General features: G+C 45.1%; 1 protein-coding gene across 1 annotated transcript in view; it reads right to left on the reverse strand.

Moving 5' to 3' along the window:
• Positions 1-22,002, reverse strand: part of LOC143158377 (protein ELYS-like) — a 46,880-nt gene that overhangs the window by 14,262 nt on the left and 10,616 nt on the right. The window contains exons 2-8 of the mRNA XM_076334240.1: positions 11,460-11,586; positions 9,976-10,229; positions 7,648-7,828; positions 6,665-6,872; positions 5,303-5,419; positions 4,229-4,313; positions 704-854 (exon numbers count right to left, since the gene is read on the reverse strand). Coding sequence (XP_076190355.1) covers positions 704-854; positions 4,229-4,313; positions 5,303-5,419; positions 6,665-6,872; positions 7,648-7,828; positions 9,976-10,229; positions 11,460-11,580 — 1,117 coding nt within the window. The 5' untranslated portion in view covers positions 11,581-11,586. The remainder of the gene's footprint in view (positions 1-703; positions 855-4,228; positions 4,314-5,302; positions 5,420-6,664; positions 6,873-7,647; positions 7,829-9,975; positions 10,230-11,459; positions 11,587-22,002) is intronic.

The following is a 22,002-nucleotide window of genomic DNA, read 5'->3' on the forward strand; positions in this document are numbered from 1 at the left end:
CACTGCCGGCTCACATTCAGCCGGCTGTTGACCAACACCCCCAGGTCCTTTTCCACCAGGCAGCTTTCCAGCCACTCTTCCCCAAGCCTCTAGCGTTGCATGGGGTTCTTGTGACCCAAGTGCAGGACCCGGCACTTCGCCTTGCTGACCCTCATGCAGTTGGCCTCGGCCCATCGATCCAGCCTCTCCAGATCCCTCTGCAGAGCCTTCCTACCCTCGAGCAGATCAACACTCCCGCCCAACTTGGTGTCGTCTGCAAACTTACTGAGGGTGCACTCGATCCCCTCATCCAGATCACCGATAATTATTTCAAACAGAAACTGACCGGCCACCAACTGGATGCAGATGCAGACATAGGTTTGCACAGGAAAAAAAACATTCAGGTAACATTCCTAAGCAATGGAGAGGATGATCTTATTGCTCAAAGAAGACAGCTGGAGGAATAAAACGACTGACAAGCATTACACAGATGACCCCACCATACGTCGCTGTAGCGTGTCAGCAAGCATAAAATAAAACCTATTTTGTCCTTTAAAGCAGCCCCACGTAACTTAAGCACCCAATTTGCCTTTTTCAAGAAGCCCAACAAGCTAGTCTATACAGATATTTAAGACTTTCACACTGCGGGTACAGAACAGCGTTCATTGCTTGGATTCTAAAACCGTTTCTTTTAGAATAGCCAAACACGGACATCAGAACAAACCTTCATTAACGCTATCCTCTCTGTCAACGTGGTTGCGAAATTTTTCTACAGTCTGGCAGCTGAGTAATTTGGCATTGCTGGTCTGCCCTCTCAAGGGAAAGACTCCACCCGTGAGATCTAAACTGTACCTTTCATCACAGTATTCCAAACCCTGCAGAAAAAATAAAAGGAGAGAGAAAAGGTCATTTGGGGCTAAAAACATACGTTATACCGAAACATGAAAGAACGTATACCTCTAGTAGAATATGCACAGTACAGCGTGTATTTCCCATGAGCTTATTTCTGATGGCCAATAGAAACGACATCTGACGTGCAAGAGAACTAAGTGTCAAATCGTAACGGGCAAGTTTGGCTGTAAAGGCTTTGCACATTTTCAAAATCTAGCATTTCCCTAACGTTATTCAGTTCTAAACATGTTTTGCAGAATTCCTTGCAACATCAAGGTTCCTTTACAAACCTAAACGTATGTCTACAAAGAGATATCTGAAATAGCGTAACACATAAGCACGCAAAGCTCTTTGCTCCGTGTCTTGATTACAGAACTGATGAAGTTAGAGAAGTCATGGCATTACAGCAGCTAAAGCTCTGTCGAGAGGTATTATTATCCGTAGGCACACCACTAGAGCGAAAATGCATCTCTCTGTAGTAGCTATGAGAACTTCTTCCTGGTTAACGATCTTCTTTCAAACCGCGTAAGCTCTTACCAGCTCCTCCTCTAATCTTGCCAGAGACTAATGGGTGAAATATCCCTCAGCTCCTCCACCAAGCACAGCCAACAGCAAAAGCAGAACACAGAGGGGACGTGGGATGCACATGGGCAACGCGTTTAGGATCACAAATTACTACAGAGTCAGCAAACTACTTTGAGATATACAGAAACTCCAGCAGGGTTGTGTTGAACCTCCGATACCACCATTTTCTAAGTAAGCATTAACTGAAATACTGTCTTTCCAAATACAGCATACATTCAAACTGTCTACAATGCAACACATGAATTGTGTGTATTGTGGACAAATAGCAGCTCTACAATTAAAAAAACCCAACAAGCAAACCACCAAACAAAATCAAAAACCAACAAAAAAACACCACCAAACAAAAACCAACCAAAAATCCATCATACCACATTCGACCCAAGTTTCCCAAACTTTCAGAGCTCTAAAATGAACTGGCACGACACAACGCATTCTCATATGATTTGATGTGATACCTCCAATTCACCTAATCTGAGAAGAGACAAGCTTTCTCTCAACCGTTCTAGGAAATGCTACCTATAAATATCGAGACTGGCTTTAAAAAAAAAAAAAAAAAAAAAATCTGACATGACTAAAAAGAAAAATGCTAAATTTTGCTCTGAAGCATGCACAGTTCATTCTATTTTATCAAGTACCTTTGGACATAACAGAGACGTGCAGAGTAGATAAGAAAAATCTAAACCGCCTCTTTGAAAAACTAGCATGAAGCCCAAGCAAAGAACCTCATTTTTATTGTAGAAGGAATAATCACTAAAGCCAATTTTAATAAAAGTTGTCCTGAACAAGTCCACCATTCGAAAGACCGCTTCATCAGATGAAGTACTAAAACTCCATAAACCTGTTAGAGGTGAATTTTCACTGCTAGAAATTTCAACTTTTATTCACATAGAAATGTTGGGGGGGAGCCAGTCCCCCCCAGAGTTGGGGCGGAGGGGAAGGGGGAAATAATATCAAACAAGTCCTGCCTAAGACAGCTTCTAAAGCAAACCAGTATAGTTCACATTTTCCACGCTGGGGCAAGCAAATCTCAGTTAAGGAACCCCACTGTATGGAAGATGTTCAGTAACAACTTTATTGACCAGTAAAATACGAAGACACTTCTCAAATGAGGTGCACTGGTCAGACTCTGATACGAAAGTAGAGGCTGTACACTCTGTCCATCCGCAAGCATTGTGTAGGACAAAGGTAAAGATGTGCTCCGTGACCATGACTGGATGCACGAGATTTAGCAGCTGCCGAGGTGGTATAAAAAAGATCTTTGAAAGCACAACTTAAACACACCCTTAGGTTGATTTCTTGAGCACAGACTTAAACCAGCCTTGAAGGCAATGGAGACAGAAGTTTGAGGCTCATTTACAAAAAGACAGTGCCACATGTTCCAAAAGTCCTATTTGTGACCTTTTACCACGACACAAAGTCAAAGATGCGCTGTTTCATAGCCTCAAGACTGATTCCTGGAAAGTAAAGCACTGCTGTAGTAGAAAAGTCTTTCAAGCTCCCATGAACTCTATTCAATGAACGAGGGTCAACAGTAGTCCTCCTTGTTTACTCAGACTTGGCCTGGCAATTGGGAACACCTCTTAAATTTTCTGCCACGGAAGACAGACAAGAAACTTGACTCAGCCAGTCACGCAGGCAGACAGCCACGTAGTACTGAGCAATCTGTGACTACAAGCAAGTATTCTGAGACCAAAAGTGTCCGCTGTGGAGCACAGATCCTGTCCTAATGCACCTTTTGGGGGTTTGGGGGGGCTGGGAGTTAGTTTTGGGGGTTTTTGGCAGTAGGTGTTATCAGGTCTTGGCATGAAGCTACATGTGTAAGTGGCTCATCCGGAAGCGAGCTGAAGAGCCCGTCTTTTTGCCCCAGAGGGTCCAGCTGTTTAGTTCTCTCTTCAGCTACCTCGTAAGATTGGTTCCTGTTTCAGTCTTCCACAACACTCATCACAGGGAAGCAGAAACAGCAGGGGAGTGAAATATCTCACATCCAGAGACTGGTGCCTGACACCTCTTATAAGCCTGTGAATGCATTACTGGTTGCATAGTCTGTAGAGGGTTAAAAGCCTCACATTAACTACACCACAGCTTTCTCAGGTCACAAACACAACAACAACAACAGTATTTAATCACTTTGTGTGCTTTTTTAAAAGAGTGGCAACGGGAATTTCTAGGAGACGCATGTTTAGAAGCTGCTTTTAAACATTTCAGCCTTCTGAGGTGGAAGCTGACACTCGTCACGTCTTACTCAGGAAAATAAGATGACCAAGAATTGCTGCATAGTAAAAGGTCCCCCATTTTAACATTAAAGTGTTGAGACAGAACAAAGCAGCCACGAGAGAAACGGCTATAGACCAATGGGGTTTTTTCCAAAGAAGCACACAGTACAAGGTACGGTCTTTGCCGCTGCTAAGGCTGTAGCTACAAGTAACTTTAAAAGAGGATAGCCCCGTCTTCTCTTCCTACGTGCCATTAATTTGGTGTTTAAATGAAGAATAATTTTATTTGTAAAAGCTGCTTCCTCTTCAGGAATTGAATTCAGTTGGGCTCTTTGCAGGTGAATCCAGTTGGAACACTCAACACTGCAGTATGAAATTGTACGACTTGTTTTCAAAACCTATGGACAAAGGCCATGCCCAAGAAGACTCAGCAAGAGATTACTTCCTTTTCATTCATCTGTGAATTTTGATGGTAAATATTACCCCTGCCAGCTTAACTGATACTCACTTCGAGAAAATTTAGTACTAGTTTCATCCTTCCACACACATGCACGTCTTACCTCGTACATGACTTGTCCTGATGCCAAGCGTTTTCTGTCACCAAATGCTAACTGCAACAGATGTAAACTCACAACATCACCTTCACTGAAAAAGGTATAAATTATGACATTTGATTACAAAGCTGCTTTATAGTCCTCATTACCATTTTATTAGATCAAGACTGAAGTTTTCCTAATAGCATGCTCTTGCTGAAAAGAAAAACAGCACTTCCCAAAACATGGCAGTCGGTCACATTTGGACGCTAAAACATAGAGGAGGAAATTTTGACACTAACAGCTTCAGGGGCAAATGCTAACCATACAGTTTGAAAGCTTTTAGATGTTGTATGGACTAAACCTTGTTGGAAAGAGCTCTGCACAGTGAAGAGTTCTCGATCAAAGCTGCTTTAAGGTCAAACCTAAAAAGATTGCCACGCTATGAACAGCTGAGCTGATGAAATAGCTTGCTGATGCTGAAGGAGGGAGATCTTTCTCCCCTTCCCTTACCACCAAAGTCCCAGTCCCTCTCTTGCATACGCTGCACCCTTCCACACGCTCATGTGATTCATCAGCCCAGCAGGAAACCATTGACTTTTCTGCTGAACAGCGATCGTGCTCTGCCACGTGAGCTGAACTGGCTCATGAAGGCTCCAAAGACTGCTAAAGTTGGCACAAGGTAATCGGCAATACCCTCACCTCCCTCCTTTAGGGGCAGGTTGGCAGGCTGTCACATTGGCACGTCTAGTGTGTCTAGATCTGCAGCCTCAACTACTTTTAATGGTATTTTAATACCATGGTACGAACAGCAAACAAATCGTGAAGCAGTCATCAAGAAACAAGAAGTCATTTAAGAAGGCAAGCACAAAACTACAGCCACTGTTGCTTTGCCTTCTGTCAGAAGGTAGGAACTAGGAGGTCCCTCTTCACGTCTGTTAAATCCTGTAAAAAACGGCATCGTAGGCTTAACACCTTCCGTACCCGAGAGAATCTCCTGCACAGCTAAATAAACAAAACAAATACACATGTATTAACTGTATGGGAACAAGTATATGTAAAAAAGAAGAATTCAGTGGCTTATACGAAGTTTTTATTCACCTTTCTTGCGTAGACTGGACAGCCCACAAGTAGCAACAATTGCGAGGATCATTCTCAGGCTCTTGAAAAGTAACAGCATAGACAGGAACCCGTCCTCCTTCAAGCTGAGAGTGGTGCCTACGGGTTTAAAAAAGAAAAAGAAAAAAGGTGAGCCTACTGGCCCTAACTGTTTGTAGACGGGTAGAAGCATCTTCTGAGAAAAGAGCACCTTACATGCTTATCCTCAAAGTACAGAAGGTCATACTTGCATCTCAAACAAGTGAGTCAAGGAAGCGACTACTTCTTACGCAACAGCCAAGAGGTGAGGAAATTACTGACCGTCAAATGCAATAACCTGGGCTTATGCCCTCCTCTGCCGGAGGAGGAGGAGGAGAAACATAAACGATCACTTCAGCTGCCAGGCAAAAGATTGTCCAAACTGTTGTAGCCTACTCCAATATCGAACTTAAAATGCAGCATATCTTCTGTGCACAAAGTTAAACCAGCGCCAAACAGAAGTAGTTTCTCGTTGCTTTACTTGGACTATGTAAAGCATTTTTCTTCCAGACTTCTGAACCTTATTTGTACCTTCACAATCTATTCTTGCCACCTAATTACTGCTCCACTCTCTCTCTTTATGCATCCAATAGTTTCTGGAGAGTCACTGCAGATTTGCTCAAGTGAATCCCTATCTCAATTTGGTCAAATATTTCAAGTGAGATTGCTCTTTGGCAGATTTAAAATCGTCTCTTAGTTTTTCTGCTGCTTACAAATTCACATGTCCCTTGTGCTCATCTCCAAGTGTCCCAAGCAAACTTTCATTCACATGCATCGTTGCCTGAAACGTAGGAAAGAATATATTTTCCGGCACACATCAGCTATTGATTTTTCATGTCTCACTAGTTTCATCCTGGACACTTTAGAGAATATTGTCACCAAAATCACATTATTGACATACTTAAGCCTTCCAATGTATGCCCTAATTGCAGGAACTGGTCCTGAAAAATAGTTTTTAAAACCGGTTTCATCGAAATACACACATTGCCTGCTTTCACTGAATACCACGGGTAGAACAAACGGTCTCATACAAATCAGCTCTGTCACATCCTCGCTGCTTGACACAACCCAAAGCAGCATGCTTTCCACAATTCCTCAATCCACAGGCACACTAAGGAAAACAGTCCTAGTCCACTGGGGAGAAGGCGGTCCACTTAATCCATGTGTGACTTAATAGTTGTTCCACAAGAGGATTTCTAAACATTCCAAGATTATACTCAAAATTCCAGTCCCTGAAAAAGTTCTCTTGACATTAACATGCTTCCTTAGGCAAAAAATTGAGACGCCGGCACCTCCAGGCATGGCCAAGTGTAAAGGCCTACTTACTCCCTCTCCAAAGTTTTCATATCCCATAGTGACAGGTAGCCGTCCGAAAAACCCACAACGAGCTGATTGCTTCTGCTTATGTAGCACAGGGTTGATATCGCTGTTCCTGAAGGATTTTGTAATTGAAAACAGAGATGTCTCCCTTCTCTGGTCACCGTTTCTCTTCTTTGTGGAACTTCAGCAGGAATTCTGGTGACAACTTCTAGGCCTACACACACAAAACCACGCAATAAATGAACGTGTTATGCCATTTAGGTTGCATTTTAAACGTGACATAATCTAATTCTACCGTCCCAGGCAGAATACCCACTTATGCAACACTTTTTTTCCTATCTCCATTTTGTATGTATTCAAAGACCATAAGAACTCTCCGACTGGACAGGTATTCTCACTCGTCTTTCAAAACCAGGTAAAAGTGTAACCTTCACAGGCAAATTCTTCTTGGACTCTGTAAGTCAGGACTTTGGGCCTCATGACGAAGCTCTCTGAAGTGGCATCAGCTCCTGAAGCCACTGTTGTAATGGCCAAAACAGCGTATGCAAGCTGAATACACAAATTAGAGATCTCATTCACCCGAATGCATGACTTTTGGTAAGTCGGATTTATTTCAAAAAACAAGACTAAAATTTGCCCCGAGCCAATTAACAGAAGCAGAAGAACATTCCCAAGAAATAGGGCACCTCTGACACAACTTCCTATCAGGCAGCTGCACGGACTCAGACGGTAAAATTCCCACACCTCACTGGCAAGAATCAGAGTGACACAGGGATCTTGGTGGCAGGGGGGCATTTCCAGCATTAGAAGGAGTATTAAGCCACTCCCATTTTTAGTCAGTTCAGGACTGTAAGGTGTCAAACCGCCACCTGCAATCAGGGGTCATAAATGTCTGCACACTCGTATCTTCAAGGTGGGGGGCATATTGTTTATTTACAAGACACAAGTTTTCTTACTTCTAAATTCAAGTTGAAAAACTGCAGGCTTACCCGATGCTTCTGTTTCATTCTGACTGCAAGCTAAATCATCCAAACAAAGGTCAACCAGAAGTAGGTGACCAACATCTGTAGCCACTGCTGCCACTCCAAAGAGCCATCGCAGACTCTGATGTAGGTGCTGAGTGCTCACACTGGGTCCTCCGTGATTAGTTATGGGTTCTATAGCAGTTACCTACAGGAAAACTACAAGTTACTGTTTAAGCTGCTTGACAAGCCAAAGAGAAATCACTCAAGAGTGGAGCCAGAATTAGCACATCGGAAACAAGAAAGTACATACAGGATCATAAGACATAAAAACAAAGCATTGTTCCCAATTGTATCGAGGCGGGGGCGGGGGCGGGAGGGAAGCCCTGCACAAAAATCTGTTACTGCCTTCCATTTACTAGATTTCCTACAGTTATTTAACTGAACTAACTTCAACTTCAATGGTGCATTCTAGTATTACAGCTTACCAATTTCCATTTCCTACCTAGAAACAATTAGCTCTAAGAAACTTAGAAAACCAGTTATATGCCAGAAACTTTACCATATTTAAGGGACTTAAGTTTAAGAAAGACAAAACTACATCTAGTTCTCCCACCGCTCACAGCCCACCAGCACTGTGATGCAGTCTATGCCTTCTTTGCCAAACAGGTATTAGGATGCGTGGTGGCGGTAAGTCAGGCGGGACAGCGGCCAAGTCGCACGGTAGACACACCACTTCCACGGGGACGAAACATTTTCAGAAAGTGTTGAAGGGACACGCTGCCCTAGTGAAATTTACACTCGTCCTCATTTAGAAGAAAAATAACCACCAGAGAAAGTAAAAAAGGTTTTAAATGCGCACCAGCACTTTTATGAATGTGAACAAAAATTTAAAAAGCCAGCCTAAAACAACCTGTGTCCTGTCTATGCTGATCTAACTAATCTAATAGGAAAAAGATAGGAAGCAAAATGAAAGCAACAGACCAAACGTGCTTGGAATCAAGAGCATTCAGGGCAGAAGAGCAGAAATTCAGGTAAGCTTTGGCTTTATTCCAATATTCATAACCTTTACCACACAACAGCCAACTTCCCCCCCCCACCCCCAAGGCTTCTTCATATTTTCTCCTGAACCATCTTTTTGTGGTGTAGACAAACTCCCCAACACAAGTGATAGTTATAACCACGTTCTATTCCAAATCACTGCTGCAGACACAGATCCAATATGTGACGTGATCCTTCTTAACCTTTCCTTTTCCTATTCCCAGCTTACTTAGATTTAAGAAAGAAAACCTAACAAAGCTATGTCATTTTTCACAGCCACAATTTACTTACTGATTATAGGCTTATGTCAGCACACAGCTTGCCTCTCCATCTGAAACGCCCAGATTTACCCAGATGATAGGCAAACTAACACAGAGGAGCACCAACCCGGCTCCTATCTTCAGAAATTACCACCGTACAAATGCTTACTACTGGTAACCGCACTGTAGCATTACAAACAAACAAAACTCCACCTGTATGCTAGCAAGTCAAACCAAATCACGTTAGGGAAAGCTGAGTAATAAGTAAGTATTTATTTGTTGCCGATGCTGAGAGGATAAAGATGGAGTGAATCTTGATGTTCTATTAACTTACGCTGGTTCTTGTTTACATGAAGATAATGAGACTAGGGGACATTACATCATTGGAGTTTACGGGTTATAGAAGACAGAAAAAATTAGTAACGTCACACCAGTGTATCCCACCTACACAAACACAGTCGTCAATAAGCAGAGATTCAAGGACTGCAGACTGAAAGTCGATCTTTCAACAGTCTGTCGGATAACTCTCTAAAGGCTCTTTTTTCCTACCCGAACTCAACAGAAAAATGTGTTCTGCTCTCAAGTCACCTGCTTGCTAGCCTGAGATTCATGGGAATGTGTCTAAGTCACGCACAGCTCAGCTACGGAGGTTTGAGATATTTTAAAGAAAGACGGTATTTCTGACAGAAATTAACCGTTTAGGAAAAGTATGTTACAGGCTCTTTAAAGAGTGGGGTCTTCTTCTTTTCACTCTGGCCCAAAAAAGGTATCTTTCAATGCCTTTTTGTGGAAGTGGAGAATTAGGTAACTACGTGCTCTACCACAAAACCAGAAAACTTCTTTTACGATCAGTAAGCTCAAAAGACAATGGTGCCGTTAAGGCCGAGATTTTACATCAAGGCTCTCTTGACTGGATCCTCTGAAGTGGCAGTATGTTAGTGCAACATAGAAAAAATACCTCCTACAAAGAGACGCTCCAAAGCTTTTCCCGAAACAGGATTATGCAGCGCCTAACAACATAAAGGCTTTGTTTCTCCAATTAAAAAGGACGTACCCTTCCTGGAAGAACAACTGCTTTAGCCACTCTTGATATTCCAAGGTCGTACAGACAGAGAACACTTCCCTCTGCTTCTTCCAACCCAACCAGCAGTCCAGTTCTCTTCTGCCAGGAAAACTCCTTTACCACACGAACAGTGGGAGGCTGTTCATTTACTCCACTGAAACGATATGCAGAGCGCCGCTCTCCTGTCACAGAGTTCACTACCTCGAGTTGAGGACCACGCGCCAGCCATGCTAGGCCATTTCTCCCTGTAAGAGAAAAGAAAGCTGACTAAAGCAAATTTCCAACAGAAGATGGAAACAACTGAAAAAATCACAGTCACCGCCCCTTCCCTTCAATAAAAGTACCTAACAGAGGAAGACCGACTTACCTAATTCTGGTCCATTATTTAAAATCACCCATTGAAATCCTCAAGCAATACATCTTAAAATTAACAACCTTATTACTTTGCATCTCTACTTGTCATTCCTGCACTGAAGAACTGTGGTGGTTTGGGATAAAGATTACAATACCTTGATCTATACTCTTTATACCGTTTTCAGCTTGGTTTTGCTGGAAATCCTCTCAATCCCTACGGGAATACAAGCATATTTCAAAGCATACTTCAGATATAACCAATCTAAGCCAATTCATTTCTAGTGTATTAATTTTACTTGACACATGCCGACTTTGGGCAGGGATTTGGACTTCAACAGGAAATTATCTTAAAATGGGCACCGTGTTAGTAAATTTAAACTCTTACACGTGCTGATTACAGAAAGAAATTAACACATTTTGTTCCACTGACCTACTTCAAACTCAAAGGAAGTATTAACTCGATCACTGCCCTTACAGTCAGGCAGAGAGACTCTACCTGGTCTCAACAGAAGCCTAGACATCCCGGTAGGCACCCAGCTCTACTTTCAGGTCACCCAGAAAGTCAACTCCCTAACCTGCTTAGCCACCTTCAGCAACTCTCACTGGGTACTCATCTGCATCCTGTCAAATACTTTGGAAATATGGCTGCAGCGCTTAACAGTGCTATCCTCTTCCTTCTGTTTTTAGTCAGACTCAAAAGGAAAAACCAGGGGGGGTTGCCTCTGTAACACTGTAGAAGAACTATTCCTGCGTGCGATGGCATGACGGTCACAGAGCTTGAGCTGGTGCAAATAAATAGGGCCCAAAGCAACGCTTTTACCTTTTTGAAAACTGCCTTTTGTTTCTTTAGAAATTGAGGAGGGCTCACTGACTCAGCATGTTTAAGTAAACTATTTTCATAGCACAAGATTGGTGCGGGTGGTTGTAATGTCAAAGTTTAACTCTACTAACGTTTTAATTTTAGCATTTTTAATAGTTAAAACATCCTTTTTGTTCTCTCGATACCTGATGCATCTTAACAGCACCACCCGGACACAGCTGATACTATGACCCTATGCTTCAGGTAACCTCCGGGCAATAACAACTTCATACCAAGACCGAAGTTAAAGGAAAATGCTCACCTCCAGAAAACTTCCCGCGCAGCACAGAGTCGAGGCTTATCTCATCTTCCCCAAGTGCCTGAATAGTCCCCTCTGGAAACCGCAGCAGACTGCTCGTTACCTGCGCCGTTAGGTCTCGCATTCTTCACTGTAAATAAGGAAACAAATGCAAAAATAGACTCCTGCCAGCCACAACTATTTCTGAGATTGACAGACGTTCCATCAGTCTGCAGTGAATAATCTCCTATCCATCTCCTGTAGCTCTTTTCCTTAAAAAAGTGGCACTCAGGACGGTTTTTGATCTCACAGCAGAGCAAAAGGAGAATCCTTGGCTTTTCTGATGCCTATGAGATCACCAACAAGAAGTGATGCAGAGGTATCGACAAGACAAATAACAGGGGAAAATAACCCCAATAGACTGGGTTCAAGTCGACTCACATAGGTTAGTAAGAGGCGATCTGAGAAAAACCGTATTTTAAAAAGCTTCTCGGCAACAGGTATAAGTCTCCATTTGTGCTTTCCCTTGATTTTATACTTCATTATTTATTGTCAATTGTCTTCTAGCAGATTTCACGCATCATTTACGTCTTGTCCGCTTTTTGCGTGTTTATTTTGCACATTAAGGAATACCGAGTTCTTAACTACCTGCATTCTCAAATTCTTCCAGAAAATGTACTCTTGAGATGTTCACATTACAAGCGATACAGACTTTCACAGCTCATCAAGCAGAGAGTAGTTTTCCACACACTTATGACGTAAACACCACACAAGCACTTTAAAACACTGATTTTCTTCTATACTTAAACCCTCCTATTCCTTACTCCAGTCCTTTCCTTCCTATTGCCTGTCCTTATCACATCTCTGCAGTCTTCTGCAAAAATTTCTAGGCCTTTCAGCCAGTTTCCACACTTCTGTAGGTGCTCCACAAAGAGGTCACCTTTCAGCATGTCAAGAGAGATGCTTTTTGTGGAAAAACTTAAAAGCTGAAGTGATTTGCAAGACTAAAGAGGTGGCTAAATAAGAGATATTCCATACGCATGGAAATACAAACCACTTTAAGTAGCAGTGTTTTGCAAGTTCTGTGGGTTATTGAAAAAGCCTCTGGAAGACAAGACAGATTTAGTTATCTTGTTCAAACAGCACCGCTTTCGTCATGAAGCCTCAAAAGGAAGATAGTAGACGTAGTTCGCTGTTCCTGGGTGTTAGGCATGCCGACCAGCTCAGGCATCAAACAGAACCCTTACCCTGTGCTACAAACCAGTACAGCCAGCCACTTCAATGTGCACACAAAGCCTACTGCATTAACTGTACCATACATGTTCTCCTGCAAAGAAAGTTTTATGATTGTTTCTTCCAGCGTGCACTAATTGGAATTGGCATTGGGATCTGCTGTACTTCAAGTCACAAGCACTCCATTTGAGACTCTGTTCAGTAACTTCTGCCAGCATGGAAACAACGAGCGCGTGAAACGCAGGAAGAGTAAGTCAGGGTCCGCGCTAAGCACAAGTCAACATTTGGAAAAAACTGTTGCCGATGGCAAAGCCAGTATTGCAGGACGCGGCTGCAGCCGGCCAGCCTGACCACTGCCAGCAGCCACAGCTGGCACAGGTCAAGTTCCAAGCGGGACAACTTCTTTGCAGTAGTTTTGCTGGGTTTGCTTTTTGGTACTTGTCATCATTTCAAAGCGACAGCGGGACGAACTTTTGCACTGCCTCTAGGGGCTCCAGAGAGTAAAAAGCCCCACAATTTGACCAGCATGCTGGCTTAGCTTAGTTGGAATGCTTCAATGAATATGTTTTACGAGTAACCCTTAGTACCAAATACTAATACAGATCTATCGGGTTGGTGAAGAGCGTCTTTTAAATGTTTCCGCTTGTGCCCATTGCCTCTGGTCCTGTCACTGGGCACCCCTGGAAAGTACTTGGCTCCGTCTTCTTTACCCCCTCCCTTCGGGTATTTAGATGCATTGATGAGATCCGCCCTGAGCCTCCTCTTCTCCAGGCTGAATAGTCCCAGCTCTCCCAGCCTTTCATCACAGGAGAGATGCTCCAGTCCCCTCTAACCATCTTTGTAGCCCTTCGCTGGGCCCTCTCCAGGACCTCCATCTCTCTCTTGTGAGACTGGGGAGCCCAGGCCTGGACACAGCACTTCAGGTGTGGCCTCACCAGTGCTGACGGGAGGAAGGGTCACCTCCCTCCACCTGCTGGCAACGCTCCTCCTCAGGCAGCCCGGGATACCGTCAGCCGCCTTTGCCGCAAGGGCACGTTGCTGCCTCACGGTCAACTTGGTGTCCACCAGGACGCCCAGGGGCTTTTCTGCCAAGCTGCTTTCCAGCTGGGCAGCCCCCGGCATATACTGGTGCATGGGCTTGTTCTTCCCCAGGTGCAGGACTTTGCACTTCCCCTTGTTGAACTGCACGAGGCTCCCGTCAGCCCGTTTCTCCAGCCTGCCGAAGCCCCTCTGGATGGCAGCACGACCCACTGGTGTACCGCCACTCTTCCCGGTTTCCTATCATCAGCCAGCTTGCTGCGGGTACACTCTGCCCCATCATCCAGATCGTCAATGAAAACACTGAACAATTAACGCCCCCTCCCCGCCCCCGCCAAAGTAGCCTACTTTCAAATATTCGGTTCGTCAGTCCGGCTTTAAGGGAGAACACTGACTATGACAACGTACATGAAGGAATTTTAGGCAACAGCACAAAATTCCACAAAGAGCACCTATGATTGCAGTGAATTAAAAACAAATGAACCTTTTTTGTAAATAAGCACGGAGATGTCTGAAAAACAAGTCTGTGTGGTAAGTACTTCATGAGTGCTACTGTAATATATTACAGTAGAAGCAAGAGAGTTTTAAGAAAAAGAGTGAACAAGTATCTTCCCGTAGGGCAGGTCATAGCATTCCCGGAAACTTCTCATCCGCATGCTCCCCAGGAGTCACCCCGAGTCACCCTGCCTTTGCCACTGCCTACCTCAACAGGCCAGGAGCACAGAACTTTGTGTGGCCAAATTGGAAATCAAATTTTAAGACACTCTACTGGGGAGATTTGAGTTTAAAACCAAACCACTCACCACCCCAAACTCCCCACCAAAGCAGAAAGAATTCTTCTCTGGCGGATTCTGGTTTACTCCTGAACACAGCTCGCACCTTGACACAGCGTAGTCCCGTCTACAGTGCACGTCAAATGTGCTTATCAGTCCAATACCACCGCTAAGAACCATCAAATAAGTAACACTCCAACACCTGGACCATTCACGTCACTTTACATTTAATCATGCTGCAGTTATTAACTGCGTATAAAAGCGTGTGAAAGTATAAAAGCTGGAGCATCAGGCACGCCCAGGCTTCCGAAGCTAGTAAGCCAACGGGCGTTTTAAACATTTTTTCTCTGGACACCTGGCTTGGCAATAGGGAGCCGGGAAGGTAAAATCCATGACAAATTATGAACAATAGAGATATACATATAGCAATCTGGTTCTTAGGATGTCTGACTTGCATCATTCTGCTAAGTTAAACCAAGGATGAGTGGGAAATCAAAACAGTGGGAAAATAGTTAGATGGCGATAGGTTAAAGGCATGAAGCCTCTCCTTTAAGAGATCTATCCAACACTAACGGCTTTTCTGCTCTCTTTGAAAACAATGACTGCAACCACATTCCTATTCCTGTCTCTTAGACATCAGATTAGTCTAAAACGCCACAGGCTTACTCCATGTTGAGGGGTAAACCAGAATCCAACCTCCCAGCTGTATCCTATACCAAAGTGGTCTGTGTACAACTTGCCAAAATGACCATTCTTCTTTACCCTAGGTGCTTATGACTTCCAAACATCGTGAACCATTTCCAAAGAAGGGAACATGCCACCGCTCGTAGACTGATGATTGACTTTTGGATTAAAAAGCTCCAGGGAAAAAAAAAAAATTGAGAAATTACACATTCAAGCAGAATCACGTACAGCCATGACGGTAGTACACGAAAATCAGTTTCAAAGGCCAACAGTGTCATAGGCTCACTGAAGGAAAAGCTAGAAATGTGGTCAGTCGCAGCTGAAGGTATGATTTCACAAAACACGTTGACTTCCCTGCCACCAAAAGAGAGGCCTTGCTGCCGCCTCCCATCTCTCCCTCTGCTCCTTTGTTCTACTACTGTATTCCTGTGGCTTACCTTGCACCGACTTGAACGCTTTTTAGAGCACTTCATGAGCCAAGTTAGCTCCCTAAGCAGGCAGGAAACTAACCCGGAAAAGTAGATCGTTTTCCACCAGCTTAGAGAGTTAAACTGGCTCGCAGAGAGAACTAGCAAGCATAAAAGTTGGCACAAGGAAGGAGGCAGGACAATGCCTTGGGAAGAAGGAGAGGGAATTCGTCCGTCTCCGTTTTGTGGCAGTAAGCCGTTATGCTAGCTCATACACCTGTGAAACTACACACTCGCTTTGCAAGGAGAGCTAAAGCCCCTTTGCTTTTAGAAAGGACGCTGCCCAAGACACGGTCAGTCAACTTTGAACGCCCTCTTGCACGTAGAGACTCACTAAGCTGCAGCTGACAGGCGTCATTCTTTCATTCAGCCAGATGTGGAAGCTAAAGTGATTTCAGGGAAGTGTTACTTGGTGATCAGAGGACAGACAACATTGCGTGACACTCTTCAGATCACACTTTCTAAGGAAACAGGACAAAGAGCGGGAAGAAGCCAAAGAAGAAGCAGCAGAAATGGAAGAAAAGCTAAGTTCTTTTGAGGAAAACGGCATCCCCTTTGTTGAATAACAGGTGAAGATGACAGTTACAGGGTGTTTTGAATTATTATAAATGACTGGTTCAATGACATCTTCCCCAGAAACACAGGAAGCAACTCACAAGCACTGGAGGAGCAGTAGGTGGAAAAGACACTTTCTGCACCTTAGTAGTCAGGTTCAGTGAATTAGCGCTTTGCCATAGCTTACTCCTGCAGAAGGAGGATGTAGCGAGCGAGTTAGCAGGTGATTGTGTGAGTACCCCTGGGTCCTTCCTTTCTTTCCCGCTTCGGCAGAAAACCTCCCCCCGATGCTTTAGGCAAAAACCCTACATTTAATCCAAAACCTAAGCTGGAGTCTAAAAAGCCACTGGCACAACAGAGACGGTCTGTCTCAGAATTCTACAACCAGGCTTTTCTCACTCAAGTGCAGCCTACAGATTGTCTTGCAGAGTTTGCGCGGGTGCTCCACAAGCTCTCCGAGAAGCACGAACCTACAGCAGAAGGTGAGAAGAAGAAAGAATTTCAGCTCTCTATCCCAACAGCCCCCAACAGCTGAGATCCTGTATCTGATGCAGACCATAGATTTGATTTCCCTTTCAATGGAAACACAAACAGACCCAACACAGATCAGAACTTGACGCTAGAGCCAGTTTCCCCAGCTACCTCCTACGGCCATTCTCTAACACGACTATACTTTCAGTCAAGACTTGCGGTCCCGGTCTAACGTGGTGGCTAAGCTAGCAAAAGTTCCTACAGTCAGTTCTGAAATTATGCTCTTTTTTACATTGCTTGGCGTACCTGGACAGGCAGACGTAGGTGCTAAGTGTCCCAGTACAGAACGCACACGCAGCCTCCCTAATAGAGGGAGACGGGAGTTAGCAAGACATTTCCAGCATACCACACCGGTCTGCCATCACACCGCTTGCCGCTGCCAGCACAAATTCCAGAATCACGGAATCACAATGAAGAGAAAGGCCTTCCAGAATCACTGGAGGTCATCTGGTCCAACCCCCCTGCTCAAGCAGGGTCACCTCGAGCAGGCTGCCCAGGACCATGTCCCGACGGCTTTTGGGTATCTAGTTCTGAAACATGCTTTTACAAACAGCAGCCTGACAAGCTGAACTGCAAAAGCGCTTGCAACACAGGCGACAGGCCCAGGTTTTTGGCGACTCTCTCCTACCAATTTAAGCATTCTCTCCACCACACAAGTAAAACAATACCACACCAGCAAAGGCTTCTCACCATTGTTTCTCTAAAGCTATATCCGACAGCTCACTAGGTAGAAGACACAAAATTAATAGAAGCCTGATTAAGCTCATCTCACTGTCTTAAAAAAGCAAACCCCAGGCAAATCAACGCAGGAGAACGAGTTGATGCGGTAAGTGAATGAGGAGCTGTCCTCAGCAGAACAGGATACAGTACTGTGTGCCCAAGCGCATGTGACAGCTGCCAGCCAAGGCTGATACGATCGTCCAGACCGATGCGCCTAAGGCGGCACTTGAACTACCACCTTTAGCCATACACCCCAAACGGGGTTCAGCATTCCCGACAGAATTAAGTCCCTAAATTTCCCAGCATTTTACCAAACGTGATCAGGAAGCAATTATTAGACCCGGAAGACCGACACCACGCTGCTTTCTCTTGGCAGAAGCTCCAGACCTGGAGTCACGGATCATTAAGGAAGAAATCAAGCACTTTTGGTTAAGTCAGCAACTTTGCTGCGTGATGCATGCTTCATGCAGACATCAAGAGACCCCCACAAAACGCGCTGGATTCCTCTAAAGCTGTGCTCTCCCCGTTAAGCCCAGCCCTCTTCCCGCGGTCGCCGCTCTACGCAGGTAGCGAATTTCCCGCCTCCTCCGTCTGGCAGTTACCCGTGTTGAAGCAAGGAAATGGTTTGCGAAGAGCAGCTGGGAGGGGAGCAGCGTATGGCCTTTCAGTGAAGGTGTGCCTTGAATGGTTTACTAATCAAGTCGCCATCAGACCCCTCCTTTCCCAGGGCAGCCCGTCATGCGCTCCTTGGCTCTTACACGCCACAGCCTCCTCCTGAAATGCTTCTGTCTGGCTAAGTAAGTCCTGTTTAACATTGGTTACTTCCAGCAACGTGCCCAAAATTAAAAGCAGGTTTGTTTGGTTTTGGGTTTTTTTTTTTAAAAAGAAGAAAGAACACGCCTGCCCCAAGATCTGGGGTGTTTATCTCATGGCTGGTTTTAGAGTGAAAATCTTTGGTTCTCCCTGTCAAGGACTTTGAAACGACACAAGTCTGAGCTGCTTTGACGTGGCTCGGTGCCTTCACTGGCATCTTTTATTTCTGTAAGAATTTCTTATAAAAACAAAGTGAAAACAAGAAACTCTAATGTAGTTAGAAGTAGACAGGATATTCTGTCATCTGAACCCATGAGAGCTTTGATATTCTATTGTGGACCCTTAACCAAGGGCTATGTTATAGCCTCCTCCAGCCGGGACTCCCACGTCGCCTGCGGACTCCGCATCAGCCAGCAAAAACCGCACCTCTTGTGAACAGAAAGACAGCTTTAACCAGGGTATCGACGTGTAAAAGAGCAAACGCCATGAGAGACGAGGACCAGCAGCGAGGGAGCCGCGCGCTGGGAGGTGGTCTGGCCTCTTGCAGAGCAAGCCCTTCCTAGCTGAACCTCCTAGGGACCGTGTGGCACGCGGGGACATAAACCCACCCTGCTGCCAAACAGCCGAGATGTTTGCTGCTGCTGCTGTCAGCATCCCGAACTGGAAATGAAAGCCGCGCTCTTCCTTGTCCTCTTCTAACCAGAAGGTGATCAATAAAATACTGTGGCCAGAGCGTGCACAGGAACCAACCCAGGTCAATCCTCTTTAAAGGGATTTGCAAATACTTGCCAACTGCAACCGCTTCCACCTCTTTCTTCAGCTCTGATGTTTGCCCGCTCTTGTCCTGTTAGAGCATTCCTTACTTTTAAAGTTGAAACATTTTTCACTCCTGCCTGCAATATCCTTGCTTACACTTGTTTGGGGCTTTTGCCTTGAGCAAACCATCAACACTTGACAAGGGAACTGACTTTGAGCAACTGGATGTGCCCATGCCAGTGCTGCAAACGAGTATAGGGACCATTTCTCAAAGGCAGAGGTTTGGGGTTTTTTTCTTTTTAAGTTCTTAAAAGCAATGTGTCTGGGGAGAAAAAAAAGCCTGTGGAAAAAATCCCGTCACAGACTAGTAAGTACTACTCCCATATCGACAGGCAGAAACACAGCAGTGCTGTTAGGCTGCCTTAATAAAGCAGAGCACGAGCTGGCCAGCGGGCGGTAAGGGGAGAGCATCCACCTTCGGGGAGTGCCCCCCCGGGACAAGGCTCCTGGAGGCCTTGGTTCTCACATGCCTCCTCTCAGCGTCAGATGGAGTCCTAATCCAGACAGGGGTGGGGTGGCACAACAAGGCGTGTGCTCCTGCACGTGTGTCAGGGCTGAGCAGGAGCAATGCAGGTCTCCTCTCTCCCTCCCAAGTATTCTGAAATACTTGAAATGGGCATACCGGCGTTAATATTTTGTAAAACGCCTCTGATACGAGAGGCTGCATGAGAAATGGAAATGGAAATCTTACGTTCCCGTGCGTATCGCCGTACACAAACAGGGTAACTACAAGGTTTAACTCAGAGATTGTTCAAAATGGTCTCTGCCACCCACTTTGTCAGAAATTCACCTGCGGACCTACCTCAGCTGCATTCCCACCATACTTCTTCAACGTTACAGATTACCAAAAATGCCTCCTGACAACGTTTTGGGAAGTCAAAATCTACTTGCTCTTTGTAGCTATATTCATGCTGAAATACGTACGTGTTTCATCGGCTATTGGTCGCCCCGTGCTCCCGAGCCCAGCCAGTCTGGGCAACACTCTGTTATTTTCAGCCTTCAAGTTCGCTTATAAGCTGCTCACTGGGACTTGCGTTTGCCACTGCTTTGTTCCTGACCTTTTTTGTCCTTTTCAATATGAAAATACACAAAAGACAAAAAAGAAGCTGTTACCCAGACAATCCCAGCAAACAGCAAGATTTCCTGTCGAACATGACTTTCCCCCCGACCCCCCCGACCCCTCCTTCTTTTGTTCTTTTCCCTGTTCAGAAATATCCCATGTAGCTCTGGAACTTCACAAGTGAAAAAGTCTCGCGGCCACTTTGCTCCTCGGGTGGAAGCATCCGATGCCCTCTCTTGTACTGCTACCAGCAATCACAGCAATCACAGCCTGGTTTGGTTTTACCCCCTGCCAGCCCAGGAACATCCTCCTCTTCTCCAGCTAAGCCTAACTTGCAGCAATGTAGCCATAGCTGTTGGGCCTCTGGTATGTGGGGCCTTAAAACCAGAGCTCATCCACTGTAACTGCGGGTACGCCAGGTAGGCAGACAAATCCACTGAAGAGACAACTCCAGCCGCCCCTGCATGGAGCTGGCTCAGGCGTGGGGAGTTTGTTGGTCTGCGTTCGTCGGCACGTGAAAGCAACTCCGCTCTTTGCGGGACTGAACTGGGGCCGGAAACATTAGATCTTCCGCTCCTGACACCCGCTAACAGCCAGGCTGCTGCGGCTACAAGGTCACTGAGCCATGACCTGCTTTGCCATAACTGACGTGTGAGCGCCTGACCTCTTTTTACGGGAGCTGGAATAAGGAGGAATTAGTGCTGGAGTCCCAGCGAAAGCCTCCCTGAACGGACTGCAAAGAGAGCGGTTTTCAGTCCTGAGCCCCAGAAAGGGCAGGAGGAGAGCAAAGGGAAGGAGGGAGGGAACCTTCTCCTCCAGAAGGAGCCGACGGACTGGGAAAGTGGCCGGGAAGCAAGCTGCTCCTGGGCAGGAAGGAATAGCTCTGTGTGGCACTATGGCTGGGATCTGGGACTGGGAAGCAGAGACGACAAACGCCTGGCAGCAGGGATCACCTGTACGCTCTACGTTTCAACCACGTTTGGTCCGGGGGACCCCAAACTACAGCTTAGTTTTAGAGGTGCTGCATTACTGGGAGAGAAAGGGAAGGAAAGAAGCTGAATTAAGTAAGTCACACGTATGAGAGCGAGCCAGAATTCTCAGGAAGAATCGTTACCTCTGTCATACAATTTAGTTGGAAAAATATATGCCGTTTGCTAACAAGAATAAAGAATAAGCTCTCGATATGCGTGCTGCCCTTGCTCATTGACAGATTCACTCTGTCTTCATCCCGAGCCGTCAGTCACTTTGAACTGGTATCTTTTGTCACTTTGCCCAGCACCTGACTGCAATTTGCACCAAGACCGGAGAGGGACAAATTATGAAAGTGTACCTGTCAGCGTAGCCTAAGGTTGACAAAGTTTCTTCGTAGCAGGTGTCTGCTGGACTCACGGCCGCAATCTGTAAGCCTATGAAAAGTATTAACTGACATTAGATTTTGAAGGAGGTTTTTCCAAACACTTTTAAACGCTACCAAAAATCAGATAAGGATTAACACGGAAAAATAGGCCATTAAGTCCTTAAACATAAAGGGAGAACCCTAGTGTCTTAGCAATCTGGCTCTTTTTAACACTTTTGCAAGAAACGAGAAAGAAAAAAAGACAGAAAGAAAGATGAGAAGATACAGGTAGTTGTTGCAAAAATTAATACTGAAGGCGCTTGAATCCTGGTAACACTGGCTTACGCTAGCATCAACGCAAAAAAACCTCCCAAAGACGCTTTGATGGTATTTGTACGAGTAACAGTTGAAGAGTCTGTCCTTAAATTCGTTCAAAACCTCCTCGATGAATTACGGAAGTCAGCACGTGAAGAAACCCAGGTAAGCTGTTTTAAGAATACCGGCATTTCCAGTCGACATTTCCACGTGGGCACATTTTCTA

Source organism: Aptenodytes patagonicus, chromosome 3, assembly GCF_965638725.1.
Source record: "Aptenodytes patagonicus chromosome 3, bAptPat1.pri.cur, whole genome shotgun sequence".
In the NCBI taxonomy this organism is placed as follows: domain Eukaryota; kingdom Metazoa; phylum Chordata; class Aves; order Sphenisciformes; family Spheniscidae; genus Aptenodytes; species Aptenodytes patagonicus.